General features: G+C 33.9%; 1 protein-coding gene across 1 annotated transcript in view; it reads right to left on the bottom strand.

The window, feature by feature from the left end:
- Positions 1-3,221: 3,221 nt before the first annotated feature.
- The window catches only part of LOC137924381 (apyrase-like), a 62,269-nt gene continuing 45,313 nt past the window's right edge, over positions 3,222-20,177 (bottom strand). The window contains exons 13-14 of the mRNA XM_068767776.1: positions 17,514-17,611; positions 3,222-3,765 (exon numbers count right to left, since the gene is read on the bottom strand). Coding sequence (XP_068623877.1) covers positions 3,222-3,765; positions 17,514-17,611 — 642 coding nt within the window. The remainder of the gene's footprint in view (positions 3,766-17,513; positions 17,612-20,177) is intronic.

Raw genomic sequence — 20,177 nt, 5'->3', positions numbered from 1 at the left:
GCTTTATGAAAGCTTTTAGCTTACATTTCGCTTGGAAGTTTTAAGAAATCAAACACCATTTCAAATGTCCTCGGGGAAATCCCGTAGCAAATATTTGAAGTATTTCTGTCACTTACCTTCGCATTTTTGATATTGTAAATCATTTACAAAGAAAATATTTGCCTCTCTTTTAAAAAACTCAGTACTATTAATTCATTGTTTAAATAAAATAAATTGTAATGACACAAACGATCTCTTCAATTAACTTTATTTTCCATTTCCAAAATATTATACAAATCAATGCATAATGCATGATCAATACAATCGTTATTTTTTAACCGACTCAGTATTTGATACTAGAGCAATGTAATATATATTATAATATATACTAGGTTGCTCAGTGCGCGTGCTACACAGCAGCTATTGCACCTTTTCACCTATCGGGATGCCAGAGTCGATTAAAACAAAATAAAATAATCAAACGACATACAAAACAGTGTAAATTTTGCGTGCCTATTTTAGAGACGTTTACAATCAACTATCACTGAGAACCCAAAAACAAGACCCAAATTCTGTAGGCAAGTTAATAATGCCGTTTGTGTCTAAAAACTTTGACGTCACTATACGTATATAGTAGTAAGTGTTCAAATATATATATATATATCAGAACACTTTAACTATTAATTACGAAACAAAATATTATTTCCTTATTAATTATCTTAACCTCTTGTTTTTATACGTCGATCAGGAAACAGGAGCTATTAATCCTTTTGCGTAGAAAAACAAAAACTATCATTATATTCTTTACGAATACGTTCTTTCAATGCGAAAATATTATGTAATAGTTTGATTACTTCATTGCACTTTCAAATAATGTTAAAAATTGGTATTTAGTCATGTAGACATGATCTAACTAATCGCGCGCGCCCGGCGGCATGGGCGCCGGCCCGAGCCCGCGGTGGCGGCTACAAAACAACGCCATGACGCGGAACGCACTTTTGAGCGTGTTTATGGTGACCGTTATTGTAAGATTAATTAATAATATAAACCATAGTTGTTGTAAGTACTACTACTATTTATACAACTCCTATCTGCTACAACATCCACACACACATAAATATGTATATACAACTAATAAGAGTATCAAATATCCGTAACGTTTTTATCATACTTGAGTATTTTGATATTTATCATGTAATCGCGCTCCTGAGCGTAAAATTAACGAAATATCGATAATTTTGATCTGCTTATATCGGTATCGTTACAATATGTTTAGTATCGATACAATCAAGCACAATAAATAAAAAAGTTTTTTTTTAGTGTCTTTATATATGTTCTAAGAAAACAATTGATAGATTTCAGTAACATATTTCATTTTAAATGACAAATGTTTTATATTAAAATTTTAAAAACTAATTCAATATTTACTTTTTTTTAAAGTGATTGTGAAGAGTTTTTTGCGCATTTAAATTAATTTATTCTTTCGTATATACCTTTATGCACAGTTTAGTTCATTGTCAACATATCGCCGCACCCATAGAATAAAACGGTAAGTCCAGAAATGAAACTTCATCATAAAAATTTTGATTTTGTTCTTAGCATTCCGAATACGAGTATTTTTTTTACTTATATCGTATAATCTTTCTATTTTTGTTTGTACTTTGCCTATTTTTTCAGAAAAATAAAAATGGTTGTGCCTATGTCCTCCATTTTTAGCAAAAAAAAATATGAAAAAATTTAAAAGGTTTATTGAAACTCGTAGATTGCAATTATTTAAAAACCCGCTAAAATAATAAGGGTGATTGTTATTTAATTCAGTGGAGGCGGTGATATTCACGAAATAATTTTGTACAGATGACTTTTGAAAGTATTGCTTGTTTTATAGTTGTGTTGATGTCCATATTTATTTAACTTTCAAAATATATTGGAAGTTATTATTACACGTAATATTAATAACGACGCTCTCTGTGATTGTCATTTAATAATACTCGATATTATTTTAAATTAGGGATTTTTAACCCTAATATCTTGAACCAATACAAGTGTTTGATACATTGTATATTGTACATAACGGCCTGAAATAAACAAAACAAAAAATTTTAAAAATTTTAATAAATAAAAATTTTCATACTATCCTCGAATGAAAATTTTTATATCTTATATCATTCATCTATTTAACTTACTGGAAAAAAATGGTATTACTTTTTTGAGAACTTTTGCTACAATAGGCCCATATTTGCGTATAACTTTCACATGCAACTGAGATTTTTTCATTAAAAATGGTGCTCCTTCTTTTATGAACTTTTTAACGAAAAGTCGAAAATCTTTATGAGCAAGGGGTAAAACACTTTACCTCGAAAACATGTAGTAATGTATAATATATATGTAGTAATACACAGTATATATTGTAATAATCCAGAAATTGTAATAGTAATTTAAAAATCAAATTTCAAAATGAAATAAATTTTTCTTCAAGAAAAACATACTCGAAGTATCTACAATCATGTCTTCCCAGAATTTCCTTTTAATTTTCTTTTCCTATATTAAGCCCTGTTCAAATATTTTCTGCAATAACGAGTCCGATTGTGTACTTCCGTACTTTAGCAAAATAGAATTTAAAGTAACATAATGTTAGAATTTAATAACATAAAGTGTTTATGTAAAGTTTGTCTTAAATTATGTTCTTTTTTAAATGGCTTTTTAATTAAAAGTACCCCATAAACTTGTCTTTTATATTAATATTTGTATTTGATGTACTAGAAGTTCAGCTGTTAACCGGTTTGGGCTTTGTGCAGCTTCATCGAAATTGAGCCCGTGGAAACAGAGGTCCACGGACTAAAAATTTTACGCGGGATTCTTTTGATTTACCCAGCTATGACCAAGACGTCCACATGCAGAGAAATGTAGCCGTGTAGGTGTATAGTGTAGTGAGTGCGATGTAGTGTATGTTGGACGAAGCGAGGACTACTCGGCGGTTGGGAGAAACCTAGGCCGCTCCGGACCGCCCTCGCTTGAACGCGGGTTAGGCGGACGCGGCCGCCGTGTCATGTGTAAGTGAGTAGTGCATGACATGTGCATCGAGGCCGCCTGGGCTCGATATCAGGCGTGTATCCTGATGTTGGATAATCCTCGGCAGGCGAATAGGACCCGGTTTGGGGTTTGGTGGGTTTTGGTTGCTCGTGAGCAAACGATGGGGCGGTAGGGAAGATGGCGGGCTTGCCTCTCAGGTAGAGAGGCTTCGCCTAGACTGAAGTGGCTGGGGGCGGAGGAGGAAGAAGAGATTTCGAAGCGGGAGCTGAGTGGGTTGGTCGGACGGTGACTTTGGGAGGGCGGGAGGTCGAAGGGCGGCCTGCGCGACGTGTTTTAGGCGCCTTAAGACAGCCTCTGTAGTTGGCGGGGTGGCCTTCGGTCTTACAGAGGACACACGCGGGTGGTGTCTCTGTGACCGCCGGACGGGGACAGTCTGCAGTCCCGTGGTCCCCTAGGCACATGATGCACTGTGGGCGGGAGAAGCAGTTGCGGGCTGCGTGGCCGTATAGCCTGCATCTGTGGCACTGTCCAATGATGCCTCTGTAGTGAGGCGCCTTGAATGAGACCCCCGAAAAAGAGCAGACCTCTTTGAGGGCAAAGATTTTCTTTTCCTCGGAGGAAAGCTCGATGGTTGTCATAATGAGTTGCATGGGGAGCTTGGTACGCAGAGATGTCATGCACTTCGCGTCGATGATGGGGATGCCTGCTTTATTGAGGTCGTCGACGACGTCAACTGTCTCTATTTTGAGCGGGATGCTGCGGATAACGACCCGAAGTCGTCATTCCTCACGCAGGTGGTGGGTGAAACGACAATAGTCGTCGACAAGATTTGCAAGTCAGCAATAGGGGTAGCGAGATAGTCGCGAGACACGTTCGAACGCTCCAAGCGCTGAGCTCGTAATGGCGTGTTATGTTATTAATTTTAGCTAAGAATTTATTCATGCGGTTTTATTTTACGGAGAGTTTCAGGCGCAGGGTCTTCAAGTTTAATTTGTCATCTCACTTGCACATGCAGATATACATAGTTCTTCATTCAAACATCGAATTGCAATACAAATGTTTTTTTTTTTACTAACTTATTCTCAACATTAAATTAAATATGGTTCATGTGGATTCATGCCGAACATGTATTAATTATCATATGTAAGAATTTATAGCGGACACCAATAGCCACAAATTTATCAAAATAATTCCTGTAGTCGAAATTCGCTTAAAACGAAACATATCCGTATGTCGCAAAGGATTATTTGGGCAGCTAACACTCTAAGAATCTTCTTTTCAGTTTTTTATAAATAAATTTGATAACGTTTATAATTTTACGAGAAACTGCCATAACTTACAAGACATACACAAATCTAAAAACTGTGATCCTAAAAGCTGATTCTCTTTAGTTAACTTACCTTCAAACGTCAGTTATGCTGATATGTACGTAATTGCGAATTCTACTCGAACTTTCTAGAAACGTAGTCGTAGGAGGTATTGACAGGTTAACGTGCCTCCCTCGGTTATTTAAATTTAGGTAAAGTTCATTACAAAAACGGTTTTTTCCACGAATTTTTGTTTTTAGTAAATCGTTGCGAAAATTCAGGTGTTTATTTAAAAGTTTATTGTGATATTATACATCAATTTATAATACTAGCACGTAATATTTTAATTTCACTGAAATTAATTTTTATATGAACATAGAGTGTAGATGGAACGTAAATAGTAATAGTTTCTATTATTCCTGTTATTAACAAATTTGGATCGCCTGTGTACGCTAGAAGAAGTATACCAATACCAGAAGAATCCAACTTTGTACTAAAACCTGAATCAAAATGACATTCCCGATAATAGCATCCTTCAACTTAAAAAAAAACCAGGAGGGTGCCGGGAGCGTGATATTAGAAAAACCCACAACAAACTTCGTCGATTTTATTTTTCTGCGACTACTTTCACAGAGTCACTTAATACCGTGGTTAGAATTATTTATTCGTAAGTACTGGTTGTATTAACATTAAAAATATCCTTTAGAAAGTAAAGTATTTTATTACTTTCTCTTACATACACTTTTAAAATATCATCATTATTATATCAGCAGATAGATACACGATAATTTAAATACATTACAGATTATTTATAATAACGATAGAATTATCTGACATATTTTTATTAATAACTTTCACAACTAAAACAGTTGACTACTTATGTCTACTCTAGGTTAATACAACTTAAGAGTTATTTTGTGGCATTTTTATTAGTAGCCGTCTAGTTATTTATATAAATACATTATATCAGACATTATTATATAAGTTATTATTTTACTTTGCTACCAGATGTAGAATGATGCAGAGATATTTTTATATACGGAAGAGATATCGGGTGTTGAAGGATTGTTAAATAGGATTGACAACTGAATTCAGCCGCATATCTGGCTGCTTCCGATTATCAGTCCGAATTGGCCCCTTGTTCGGCGCCAGTTGTAGTTTCACTCAGTTGAATTTAACCAAATTTAACACCAGAAAACAATGTATGCGATACGAATATTAAATTAACAATTTTGTTAATAACCAATTGAAAAAAGAATTCCCTGAAGGTAAGCGGGGTCAAGTCGGACTGGTAATCGAGTGCTGCTAGGTAAAGGGCTGCTTTTCTTAGTGATCCTTAAACAACTGACAACTGTGCCCTTTATAATATATTCCCTACATTATTTCATATTTGTTATACGGTGTTTAAAATACGGTAATTATTATCTCAATTTTCTACAAGAATGCAGATAATATTGATTTATTTGATATCAATTCCAATAATAAATCTTAGTGCGACACACGTGTCACAACACGAAACTACGTAATAACACAAATTAGACTCGCATGCCGTGTAATTAACAACCAACTCTCTGTGGTTACGAGTTCGTCAGACATCGTGAGTGGGATTTATTACCACGTGAAGTACTTGGCTGCAATCTGTTTTGGCACTTAACACACCTCTCATATACACGTCGCCGTTATAGCAATTCGCGTTTTTAATAATATCAACATAAAGCATATAATATTTATGGAATATTTCATAGTTAACCAGCAAAATAATTACAAATCAATTAAAATTCAATGGAGAGGAGATTCTTTCGCTTATAATGTCATCTTTCAGGTTTAGGGAATGTATGGATTCGGAGATTGTTTATAGGCGTAAAAGTTTTAACACAGTAACTGCAACACTGTTTGCACGCGAGTTTCAACTGGTGCCTTGTGAGGTCATATAGACCAAGAGAACTTCACATCAAATTCATTGCAACGTGAGGTCAAACTTGCCCACAGTCACTGACGGTTTAAATTAACTGTCAATTAATATCGCATTGAAATATCATTATGTCTAATACATAAACATAAGTAAATAGAACAGTCGTCTCTTTCTAATTCAAGTTAATCACTGAGATATTGCTGCCGCAGTGAGGAAGAGAACGCTAATTTCCTCTGCGTACACGATGCAAGATATGCGTGCAACAGCAAACGCGTTGAAGTCGTGAAAAGGTGAATGTAGAGCTCATTTGCTGTTAATAAATGTATCGTGCATCTAACCCAATAATCAATACTTTCAGATATAATAATTACCGAAATTATGCCATAATACGAAAGAGCCTTTTCAAAATTTCGTATTAAAACAATTTCAAAATTAATTATTGTTTATTACTTGCCCCTGCAGGTTTTATACTGTAAGGAATTATTGGCCTATCGCATTCAAATAGAGCATCAGAAAACCTTATACAGGTGATTGGAAACAGGTGTATACTCTTAAAAATTTTGGCTTATACATATTTATAATTACGTTGTAAGAGTCGCCTCCATATTTTTCTTTTTAAATGTTCAAGTGGTTTTCCGTTTTTGATGATGATAGATTAATTAATCAGTTCATCGGAAAATTTATAATAGGCTATCATATTGCGGTATTGCCTGAGGAGTCATGGGCTTATTTAACATTAACTGAAATTAATGATACTTCAGCTAATGACGCTCCAGCTGATGATGCTTTGAGTAATGAAGATGCAGTTTACGATTTGATTCTCAGTTTATCCGTACTGATTTACTTCGTAATATTAGGATCCCTCAATTAAAACATTCTTTGTACATGAATGAATAGAACATTTACAATTACTTTCGAAATTCGAAGTAGTTTGTTTCGATAAAATACGTAAAAAAGTACAACCGAACAAGTTTTTATTTTTAGTAAAACACCGGCGTATCTAGTTGTCCTATTAGAGGCACTAGTTTTATTTGCCTGTTATTTATTCGATGCCCCGACTTCCGCCAGGAGTCCGAACAATGTACGTATTGCTTACTTTTATACTACTTTTATACTCGCACTAAAAAACAAGCAATAAAATGTAATTCAGCTAATTAATATTAAATAATGTTTAATTTTTAACATCTTTAAGTACACGGATCATTTTATAATCAAAACGGCTATTACATTTATCATATAAAGATTTCCACCTAAGAACGCGAGACATTTAAAACTATGACCTGACTAATCACGATGCCTCTGAAAGCATAAGGCTTAGCAACTTGAAATTTGGTGGAAATATTCCTTTTGCGTAGTAGACATCAAAAGGCAATGCGGTCCAGTCGGAGAAGCAGGTGGAGAGCTTCTATTGTATAAACGCATACTATATAAATTTACAACATGATTTAAATAGTTACGCTATGTACAAAGTATCAAACGATGAAAGAAACGATGGTCTACTAAACAAAATTCACCGATAAGAGGAGAATGAAGCGCACGGAGGCCGCTTATATTTTACATACTAAATATAATATAGTAAAATATTAATTAATTGCACTTAATATAGTGGCATACATCAGTCATACACTACATTGGGTGTAAACTGTTACTAAAATAAAAAATAAATGAATTAATTTGAAATATTCAAATACCCATGATTTTAAAACGTCCAATATTTGTTTACAGTATTCTTTATTTAATAAATTATTATTCGTTTCGTATGCAGCACATTTTAGATCATTCAAACCGTCTAACAGTTAAGTAAAGCACGTACGACCGCAGTCTAGACATGTTTTACTTCTAGTAAATATTAACAAAGGGGATTAAAATTTGTTTTAATTCCATTGTTGTGAAATAGAAAATGTGTTTTTATGGATATATTGGTAAAACGTGAATTGTTTTGTTACTTAACTAATGAATGAATATTTTCGAAATATATCTAAAGATTTTTTTAGTGGTCTGGTAGTAAAATATATGCAGACCTATTTATTGTATTACATTCCGAATATAAACAATTCCTCGCTATTATTAACCAGGTTCCATAAATCACAAAATTAATTTAAAAAAATTTACTACATAAGTTCAAAAATATCATCATTTCATCTGTAAGACGTCCACTGCTAGATGAAGACCTCCCCTATTTATTACAAATGACTGTACTTGGAAACGGCTTTTTTCCAGCGCTTTACGAAGACCCTAACAAGGTCATCTTGACTTATAACTCGAGTTTAAATTGTTGATTTGAATCATTAATTATTTAGCTATTTAGAAAAAACATTCTAAATAATTAATACATCATAAATAAATAATAATTTAGTAATTAAATTACGTCATTACACCTTGTGAGTGGATATCCTATGCTACGCTTGCTGTTCTGTGGTCACCACTTCTGAAATTTGCACTATATGACTAGACCGCTTCTAGTACAACTTGATAATTTGCTGAGCTATCGATTACTTCCATTCTTCTAGGGATCTTTTCGTTCCTAATTTGATCCCGTAAGAAAAATACCGAGCACAGGCCTTACCGTAACTCGTTGAACGACTGTGAGTTTGCCAAAGAGACCTGTAGCGAGAGACAACATAAAAGTAGAAAATAAACATTAACTTTGCAAAAGATATCGCAAAAGGAAACTACGATACAAAGCAAATACATTTTAATGATTTTCCTATCGATACATTTCTTTAAAGGTCAGTCTACAAAGAATATATTTCAAGAGTTATAATGTACAAACCAAAGATACTGTTTTACTTCTAACTAGATATCATTATGTTCTTCCTAGTTTAAAATAACAAGATACATTGTAAATTGAGGCTCTTTGAACGTGTGCCTCGTTGCTTTTAACCCGTCATAGTTTTTGTTTAGTTTATAGTTATATATTTTTAGGTATTAAAGGCTTTTTTTTGAACATGTGTGGGGAGAGCCTATATTCAAATGGATATTGACTCTACCCACACGTTTTGTGACTGAAATAATAAAAGGTTAGATGAGTTAAAAATATTTACTCTCACAATAACGTCGCTCTAAAATAACTTATTTTATAATTATTATAAATTAAAGCAACGACAATCACACTATTTTAATTAAACAGTGCTCCTATAACTCAAACGTTAGCTTATATAAGCGATATCTTCACTCTTACTATGCTCACTCTGCTACGAACAATATTTTAAAATTATAACTACTAGTTCATGTTACGAAACATGTAGATTTTAATAAAAAAAACGCATCTTTTCGGGAATCGAATGGAAAAACGTATCGTTTCATCAGGCACCATGCGATGGCCGGTACTGATTTCCACTATAGAACCTTAAGGCTCTAATTTTTATATATCGGTCAAAAATATATTCACAGTTCTAAGAAAAATAATTAAGTGAAAAACATTATGTGAATATAATGGTGTTTATAATAAAAATATCTTCACATTACTTTTATAAAATTTGTATTCAGAACATTTACCTGATAATACAGAAAAGCACGTACGACCGCAAGTTGGGCGTGTTTCAGTAGCGTAAATATTAACATAGATAATTTAGTTGTAAATTCAATTAGATTTCGTGGTGAATTAACTAGGTATTCTACACAATATTGAATTTTTGTTATCTTTACTGTGATAATAACATAGACAAATATATATGACAGAGAAATAGATGCCGTAGTGTTTTGTGAGATGTGATTTTTGTTGTCCACATTAGCATAATTGAGGTGATTACTCCCTACTCCCAATACAGACAATTCCGGAGAATCTGATATAAATTTAACTAGGTAACAACGCCTTCAGAGATCTACAGGATAAGTCTCTCTTCCTTTAAGCCGTCCTTGCGTCGTTATTAATAAGCACAAACAACCAATTTGTTAAACTTTAATTATTTTTATTATAAGTCTTCTTTACAGTTTTAAATCTTCAACGGTAATTGTCATAAAATATAAAAAAGGTAAAATTAAAGAGTATTGTAGTAAATTAATTACAAAATACTTTTTATGGGGTCATTATATAAAAGATTTATGAAGGAATTGTTGATTTATGATTATGAAAGAAAATCAGGAACAGTGTATAAAAAATCGGACACACAAGATTTCAGAACATGGTTTAATAGGAGAAAAAATTAGGATTCACGAAGTGAATTCCTATAAAAATATGTTTTTAATTCGAAAACCGTTACATAACCGATAAAATATGATAAAAATTAACTTTTTTTTAATATGACAACAACAAACCTGGAGACAATACGTTTAACTTTGTTTTATACCATTAATATTATTCTTCAATTTTCAAGACATCATATGTACATTTTCTCTGTATTAGATTGATCATCATCACCAAGGGATGGTCCTCCATCACAGATTGCCAAGGTGATCGGTCTTGCACCGCTCGCATCCAGTAACACCGCGACCTCAACTTATGATTTATCTTTATTGCTAAAGGTCGCGCCTTTCTGAAAAACCTTAGTCGACGATTCTACGAATTCGCCTCGAACTCTACAAGTCTCTACGTCTATGTCCAGTACCATCACCATCCTCACAGACTCCGCCCGTCAGATTTGTGATCTTCCATTTTTGTTCCTTTACCTCTATTTTTTACGACAACCAGACTAAAATCGTCTATGTGAAACTGTGGTTTAAGTAAATCAAGGAAGCTATGTTATCAAGTTAAAAATTACAATGATGTTTGCTCTTGTAGACGGTTTTGTAATTATGAAATTTGTTGTTTTAATTCAATATTCTTTGTATAAATCTTTGTTGCTTATATCAATTATAATTATATATTATTACATCACGAATAGAATATAATAAGCTCAAGGGATTTATTATAAGTACTCCCAATTGCTTAATTTAATTGTTTCAAGTAATCTACAATGTACGTATTGTCGAGGTGGTATTGGGTACATACGTGATAAATAGTTTAGTACGATTCGTGACACGCACCGCTGCGACTATCATAACATGGTTCTAATAACTCTAATTAACGCACGTGTATTGTATAATTAATATACAGGTGTATATGATCAAATTCGTCAGGCATTGTGGTAAGGATTTAATTTTAAATGTAATTATGTTTGGCTATACTTTTCTACATAACTTAAAAGAACTTAAGATTAGATAGGTGGACAGATGAACAGATTAAGATCCTCGATAGACGTCGACCGATTTCCAATAGTCCTGTTAGAAATCTAAAAGGGAAGTCTACGTCCAGCGGCTGAAATCATGATGACAAAGAAAATTAATATTTTTCATCGCACTAACACAGTAGTATATACCCAGTAACAGAGTACACCGCCCGCCAGCCCGCTGATAAATGCGAATGCGGCAAACAACGCGAATTACACAACTGCCACAGTCAAATCACTCAACACGTGTTTCACCCCTCCAAGGGGCATCTTCAGGGGTTATGTTACACCAATCAGTGCCAAACACAGACTCCACAGAATACAGAGTCTGTGACTGTTGACGACGTTGTTGCACGACTACAACTGCATGTGCGGAAGTGGCTAAATATTAGTCCTTTTTACGCCTGATTCCATTAAATAGTACATACCCATTTATATGTCTTGGCCTCGAACCCCATCTTTCTCCACGTGCTAAGTTCTTGTCCGCATATCCTTTTATTTCGATATCAGATAGATTCTAGTTAGTTGTTTCGACTTCTACAACCTCTGGTTTCATTATCTTGATGGATTAGTTTTATTTTCCTCAATTACTCTGGCCCTTTTGCCTCGTAGCTCAAGCCCTTTTCCAAAATGATTCGCTTGTTGAACCAAAGACCTAATAGACCATTATAAAAAAGGTTATTGAAATTAATTCAAAATAATTTTTTGGACAAGGAAAGATGTTTTATAGATTGCCTTTTGTGTTCACGATTCAAGATGGCGGAAAAAGGAGAATGAAGTGCGACAAAAACATCATGTTCTGACATAATCTTTTTTTAGGCTATTTGCAGAAGAAAGTATGAAATAATATTACCTCGTCGTAAAACAGATAAAAATTGGTTTCACAAATATCGTCATCATAGCGTTTCTAGCCATATGATGTCCACTGTTGGGTATGAGCCTCCACCATAGATTTCCAGTAAGATTGATTAGAAACCGTCTGTATTAAGCGTCTTCCGATGACTTCAACAAGGTCGTCCATCGATTTGTGGATAGTCGTCTGACGCTATGCTTGCCAAAGCGGTCATATATATGTTCCTCTTAAAATCACTATTTGCTTTCTTTTACGTAGTAGCAGAATTTGGAGCCTATATAATTGAACTTGTACATATAATCTCCAGACAATTGATATGGCTTCATAGAAATATTGAAGGAACGTATATAGTTAGAATGAAATTTTGGCGGCGCTGGTGTTTTTTTTAATGAAAAGTCCATTTTTATACTTTTTTAAAATAAAATTTAAATATATGCAAGTATTAACTTTGTTAATTATAAATGTTCATTAAACACAAATCGATCATTTCAAAACATTTTTTATACTATTACGGTAATTATTTAAGATTAAATTCGAAGGAAAGTATTATTTAAAACTTAGTGAATCATTTATAGTATCCTTGTGTAAATAACACTTTATTAAATAACATTTTATTCAATCTATAAAATAAACTCGGGCAATACGTCCGTCCAGTTACACAATTCTCAGCGAATCTTTACGATATCGGATATCTATAGAAATAAAATTGAACGCGGTATATAACGGTTAAACGGTAATAAAATAGAACATTGAAGTTCGTAAGCGTTGGCTGTTAAATTTTAAAAGCGATTATTCTAGTTTCTTCACGTATCACTAATCATAATTGAAATTTATTCGGCATTTGTTGTGCACTGGACATCTTTTAGACCCTATCTTATATCACTCTCTTCTTCTGGAACTTCAACTTTTGGAAACTTGTTTCTTTACAGTGGTAACCCTATGTATAATTAATGCACAGTGTGAATTATGTAAAATTATATACCGAGAATCAAACCCACGACCTTCTTTTGCATGTATCAGTCCTCTAGGCTAACACTGCTCAGTTTAATTACTTCTTTATAACTAGGCACACGATAGCTAGTCTGGTTTTATCAATTGCAATTAGACTTGTGCTTATTTGTAAGTATTGTTGTAAATTTTATTACCAATATTTCATAAAAAAAAATTATATCGCACAACACGCATCTACAGGAATCGAAGCCGTAAATTATTGTCATCAATTTAATTAGTAAATATATTTTATTACAATGATTAATAAAGCACATAAATAAATAATTATAACCTCAAAAATGTTTTAAATAAAATTTATTGGAAATGTAAATCTCCGTCATTATTGCTTTTCCAAATTCTCTGGAAACTTATGTGTGAATCAGAAGGCGACGATATAACGCGACATTTTTGACTTTTGATGGGTTCTTTAATTTATTGATTTGTATGAATAAACAAGAAGTGCTGTTTTTCTATTTTTATCGAAATTTATCCATTTCTCATTTTTCGACAATCTTGATGTAAGTTATATATATTATATATATAGAGATATGGTTTTTTATAACTATACATGAGATTAGTTAGCTTTAAAGGGGTGAATGTATAATTCATATGGAAGCAAAAATGATTAAACCTTTTAGTAATAACTCTCTCTAAAGTTATTACTGCTCAATACGTTAGGTCAATTAATTGTTTATATTAAAATGCAACAGAACAATCACATCTCGCAGTAAAAAAATTTGCAGTGATAGATAGTAAACAATGATTAATTTTAATACTGAAAGTTTATGTGGTAATCCGTATGTTTTCAACGCTGTTTCTTACAATATTGTTATTTCAGAAATTATTGATTTTGTATAAAGTTTATCATAGATTAAGTGACAGAAAATGAGCAATATCACTCCTTTAAAGTTTTTACATCTAAAACCAATAATACCGTATATAGCTATTCTTAGCGTTCCCACGTACGATCAGAGTCACACGTACGGCGGTTCTCTATCACACGTCGTTTGCATGACTATAGAATCGCAACTATCGGACGATAAATTGGTCACTGACTCGACTGCATTCTAATTTCATACACGGTGTTCTTATTAGTTTATCTTTTAGAATTATAACATATAAAATTTAAATATTAACTATACAGTGGTATTGAGCAGCGGTAGAAGACTGAGACTTGCGATAAAAGGTCACGGGTTGAATTCCCGGAATAAAATCTTAATTTATTCGCACTTCGTATAATTTACACAATATTACCACTGCTTAGAAATAAGTTTCCAAAGGATGGGCAGTAGTGTCCTCTGCGTATCATAATATACATAAAACGCCTGCTAAGCGTTGCGATTATGGTATATTATGCGATAGATACTCTAAGGGGAGGCTTATGACTTGCAGCGGGCGTCTATGGGCTGAAACGACGATTAACTATACGATGTACGTGTTCTTAACACTTTTTTGTTAATATAAACAATATACTTGTTATGTACTATAAATAGTTAAAAATACGAATAATAGTTTTAGACTAAACTAACAAGATGTATTTTATGCTTCCACAAGGTCCTGCTAGAAATCTATGGAGGAATCGTACTTCCAGTAGTAGATGTCTTACACTTAAAATTATGATGGCATTGACACTGACGTAGTAATTCTGATTATTATTGTAAATATATAAATTATTTTAAATAGTTAATTTTTTAAATAGTTTTCCAATTTTGGTAGATTTACCGGCACTAGAGTGCGTCAGGCATTTTCGTCAAAGTAATTACAAATCAATTCTTTGTTACTTTTGCAATAAAAAACTCAATGTTTACCAGGGCGCAGTTTAATAAGGATAAATAATCTGAAGATGATTGCTATTTAGTATAATCACTTTTTGTACCTGTGTGCACGGAAGTAAATGTCTACTGTACAATTAGTAAAAAAATTATTATAATAATAAATTATTTTTTAATTTATCAATATTTTTTGTGAAAGATAAAAGGTCAAAAAATTTTAAAATTATATTTATAAATGTTTCATTTATCTATTTATTTACACTTTTTTGTACCCTATAATAACCAAAACAGAAGCTATTGATATAGAGGTACAAGTGGCCGTCTTATCTTTCGAGGCGATCTCTACCAGACAACCTTTAGAACAGAGCAGTTTAGGGTGTTTATACATACACATACATATATGTAAACATTTAACCTTAAATAACTTTTACAGTTCAGGCTATCTAAAATATGTATTTATTTTTATTTGTTTCATGTGTAGTAAAAATAATCTATTTTTAAGTCTTTGGCTGACAACTACATATTACGAAAGTCATGTTTTAAAAAGCAAATCTTAAAATTTGTTTTCAATTTAATGGCCTGTATGTTCAAAGCCTAATTCAAATAAAAACAACTTGTTTTCTGACATCTCTGAACCAAAACACACGCAGTCATAATTCCTAAGTTCCTTGTATAAATAGTGTACATTATACGTTTGTATTTTTTTTTAGTAAACAAACACAACTAATTTTTGTTTCATTTCCTAAATACTAAATTACAAAAAGGGATAATTCATAAGTGTCACATTGTTTGTTAAGCGTGTAAATAATGCTCCGTCTTATACTACACTTCGAAAAGGAACATTTTCAAATTGTTATTTTAGGCTCATGGAATATGCCTTGCAGTAGGCTTCTAGCGGCTGAAATAAAGTTGATTATTATGGTGGTGCTTTTTAAAAACATTTTGAGTATACATCTATTTCAGTAGCGCTTCATTAACAAACATTAGTGTGTATTTTATCTGTAAATAAAAATAAGTAATTCATATACTAAACACAAAACATCCACTAAAAACTAAAGTTAAATACATCCGTTGGACTTTAACGTAACATATAAAGTAATATATATGCACAGAGGTTCTGTCACAAGAGAGTTGCAGAGTTAATTGGTTTTGGTTGTAAGATTAGTTGCAAACTGTGGTGAATTAATTGCGTACATCTGTTAGAGTTATTTAGCAATGTACTCATTAAAGCAAACATTATCCAATATGGACCTACTTGACCATTCTTAGTCTCTTTAATTTTTCTATCTACGTATTCGATATTTATTTATTTATGCCCGAGTACTTCATCTTTCTTTGTGGGGGAAAAAATAAAAATCAATCGTGATCTATCTATATAATGTTTATTAAGAAAACTATTACAATGATCACCCAACAATAATGTCAATGAATGTATTGTCATGTTAATAAATGGCCGTTGTTTTACCAACAATTCAATAACTAAGTTCATCTCAATCCTGACTTAAAGGATAGTGAAAAAGTATTATTATAAGTGAAAGTATGATAGAAAGTTGACTGAAAAGACTACTACTGTTTGTGCTGGTCTACCCCCTACCGCTTGTAGGATTTAGGAGGCTCTACTGAGAAAGTACGGCGCCGGGCAATGCGTGCTCAGCGCTTGGAGTGATCGGACGAATCTCCCGCTTCCTTTGTTTCTGACTTGCAATTAGGTTAGACATCCAGCACCCCGGTGTGAGGAATTCCTGCACTCAGCGTTTGGAATGTCCGAAATATCCGTAGACTTCCCCGCTTTTCTTAGCAGGTGACGCAGCCAATTTCTTTCTATAAGAGAACGTCACCAGGCCGTCCCTGAGAACTGGCAGTGATCGCATATTCAGTACTCGTCCACCGTCGCAACCTGCGCTGTTCCTGTTGTTTCGGTCCGGACCAAGTCCATGCCAAGTTGAGGAGCAGGCCGCAACCGAGCAACTCGCTGGGTCAACATCCGTCTGCTCCTTGCACTCCTTGTTTTCGCGTTCGACACCAGTCACGCGTCGTCACCGTTTCTCTCCTCCCCCGTGCGAGGCCGTGGTCCGCGTGTGACTAAGCACTGTTTCTCCCTCCTGGCGCTCCCGCGTGGGTTGTTTTTATCCCTATAAGACAAGTAAGACTTGGGCTACTAGGCGTGGAGTCGCGGGTGCTTAGTGTGGAGGCCCTAAACTCGCCCTAGCTTCAGCGTCTCTGAGGCGGACGATGGGTCGATGTGGTCTAGAACCATTGTGATAAAACCGCGAGGGTTTTGGGGATAGAGTGAACTATATACGCATATCTCTAGACGGGCTGTCTAAAATAGCAAAGCGCGAGGGAAGGCTGCGTGGCGAACCCTGACCAAAAGATACCACGGTCCCACGCATAGCGCAGAGGGCGATTACCGGGGGGTTTTAATGGATAGATATCTCATATAACCCTATCCTCCACCCAAAGGCTATATTTGATAAAGTGTATATGTAAGTTTATGGCATCTTGAACATCCGGAAGATTTACCCACCGAAAGCCAAAAAGGGCTGTTGGGCACGTTTGTGACACCGTCGTTGGGTCGGGTGACACCTCGGCCGTACGACCGTGTAGGGTTCTGTCTTCTCCTAGTGCAGTTAGATTTAATGACGCATTATGACGCTCAATATCGCAGGCTAACCTCTCTCCGAACACCGTTGTTCGGTACAAATCAGACTGGACCGTCCAGGTAGCTTTGCTTAGACTTCCTCGTCTTCTTCACCACTGCCGCCCAGCAGGAAAGTGTCAAATGTCGAACACAGCTCGCTCACATTAAAAATGGCGCAATCCTGGCGCCACTTATGGCTCCCCTCTTCGATGAAGACTATCATTTGTTTTGGCCGTAAAATGGTACGAAAATTCTCCGTGGAGTAGAAGACGGATGCCAAGGACCGCCACACTCGGTTCCTGAGCGACTTTCTGCAGTTATCGGACGCCCTAGTACGCTATATAGCGCTCAGCGACAACTCCTCGGACTATACCTCCGGGGCCAAATATTTAGGCTCGGACTCTGAGGTGGCAGTCCTCTACCACGAATATTCCTATTTCTAAGCTAATTCTTGATAAATCTTTCTTAAATTCCAAAATAAAAAATAATTGATTGCGTAACCACCATCATTATTTATATCTCTGTCCGTCATTTTTCAAATTATCGCCACACAAAATATATAATGTCATAAAAATGACAATTATTGTATCAATCGTTTAAATGTGACTTTCAAAACTTTCACCCGCACTTCTAAACGCAAATTCACTTATTGCATCGCGACGTATTATTCATTCTTACATTTAAAAAGGAATCATTTGACAACCCCGTTCGCTACTAAGAACCTCACCGCAGAAGTTAGTAAGGGTTGTTCTTTTTTTAAACAAAAAGTATTTGTTTAAAATACTTAATTTGTTTTTGCTTCTTGATCACATTTTTGTTAGAAACCGCTAAGGTTAAAGTCATTGATAAATTAACAATTCTTCTCATACATCGAGTTGCCTCATAGATCCGTCGTCTCAGATTTCTAGTTGCCTTCTTCAGAGAGGGGTCTCAAAGGCTATTTAATTATGGGCTCCGCGCCTTTAGATTTCATGCGTATATATGCGCATATACATGAATCGTAATTCAATAATAACTAGACTAATAAAAAAATTTCAGTGAACCGAAGAAATACCTTGTCCGAAATTTTTAAATACTGATGTACAACAGTGCGAGGAATTATGTGTCTACCCTCAACAAAAATTGCAGTTACTCTATTGATCTTCTTTATAAATATATTCGTGAAAATTAGAAAATTATTTTCTTATAGCTTAATATCGCTATGTATATAACAATTAACTAAATTGGTGTAACTCACACACATCTTCCACCCATCACACATTTCTTAATGATGTAATAAAGTTTATTAAATGTTATTACGTAGACCGTAACTCTCAAAATAACCTAATTAATTTATTTTCAATTATATGACAGAGATCTAAAACAACGTTTAAAATTTTTGTCGACGGCAAAAGCTTGTTTGCTTTAATCAGAGTGGCGCCTTGTGATGCATTATTTAAATTGCAGAGTGTAATTTTCTCATAAAAAATCTCCTCATAATTATTGTGATAAACACTTCTGTAAAGGATATAATCTTAAATAAAAATCGTTTAAATATTGATTAGCATTACAACAATTATATCACGATATCATCATCTTTGTGTAAGATATATGACGCCTGCTGCAGACCATAGGTCTGCTACATAGATTTCCACTAGAATCGATTGGAAGCGCCTGCAACATCAAGCATCAGTCTTTTGCTCTCCACGGCAGAACTTTAACGCACCAGTGGCTATCTGTTTTATACGTTATGTGACTTGCCCATCGCCATTTCAAGTTGTCAGCCTACTCGGTTATGTACATTTCTTATACATATGAGATGCATATGCGTCCAAAAAAATTAACCTATTCCAGTGGTATCATTTTTTTCAATAAAATCTGGAATTTTGAAAAATGTTTCGTTTAAACTGAAATTTAATATTGGAATAAATATATTATCAAATATTTTTAACTCCCTAAATTTTCTCCTATAGAAAAATTTTGCGATAAAACTTTTTAAATACTCAAATATTCTTTAAGAAATCAAATGATATATTAAACTTAATTACTTACTATGCTTTCTGAAATTGCAAAATAAATGTAGTTTTAATTTTTCGAAACACTCAAATGAAAGCAATGCAAATGTTTGTATACCGTATGAAATAAGAACTATGTTGGAGGACACGACTATTGTATTAAACAATGATGCTATTTGCGGAACAATACCGTTTAAAATTTTCAAAACATATTAAAGTTTTGTTTATGCTCGTTCAGCAAACAGTCGTTTTACCGTGATTCCAACAATATTAGACTTTAGCATTAACGTTCTGCTTACTATATAACAAATTACTAATTAGGTAATCGCTAAGAAGTGGATGTTTTTGCTTTTTAAATCACTCTACATTGCTTTCACACACATTAACTATAGTCCATATGATAATTTCAGCCAAAGAACTACCACTGATAGAAAAAGGTTTTCATCATAGATTATTAGTTCGTAGTAATTCGTATTAAAAACAGAACAACGTAGATATTTCTCTCCTCTTAGGACCCAATATTGAGTACGAAAAAAGGTTGCTAGGTCATAA

This window comes from Battus philenor, unplaced genomic scaffold (assembly GCF_028537555.1).
Source record: "Battus philenor isolate CCGP_79_NKW_IND1 unplaced genomic scaffold, ilBatPhil1.0.hap1 SCAF_23, whole genome shotgun sequence".
Lineage (NCBI taxonomy): Eukaryota > Metazoa > Arthropoda > Insecta > Lepidoptera > Papilionidae > Battus > Battus philenor.
This window is presented reverse-complemented; position numbering and strand designations above follow the sequence as displayed.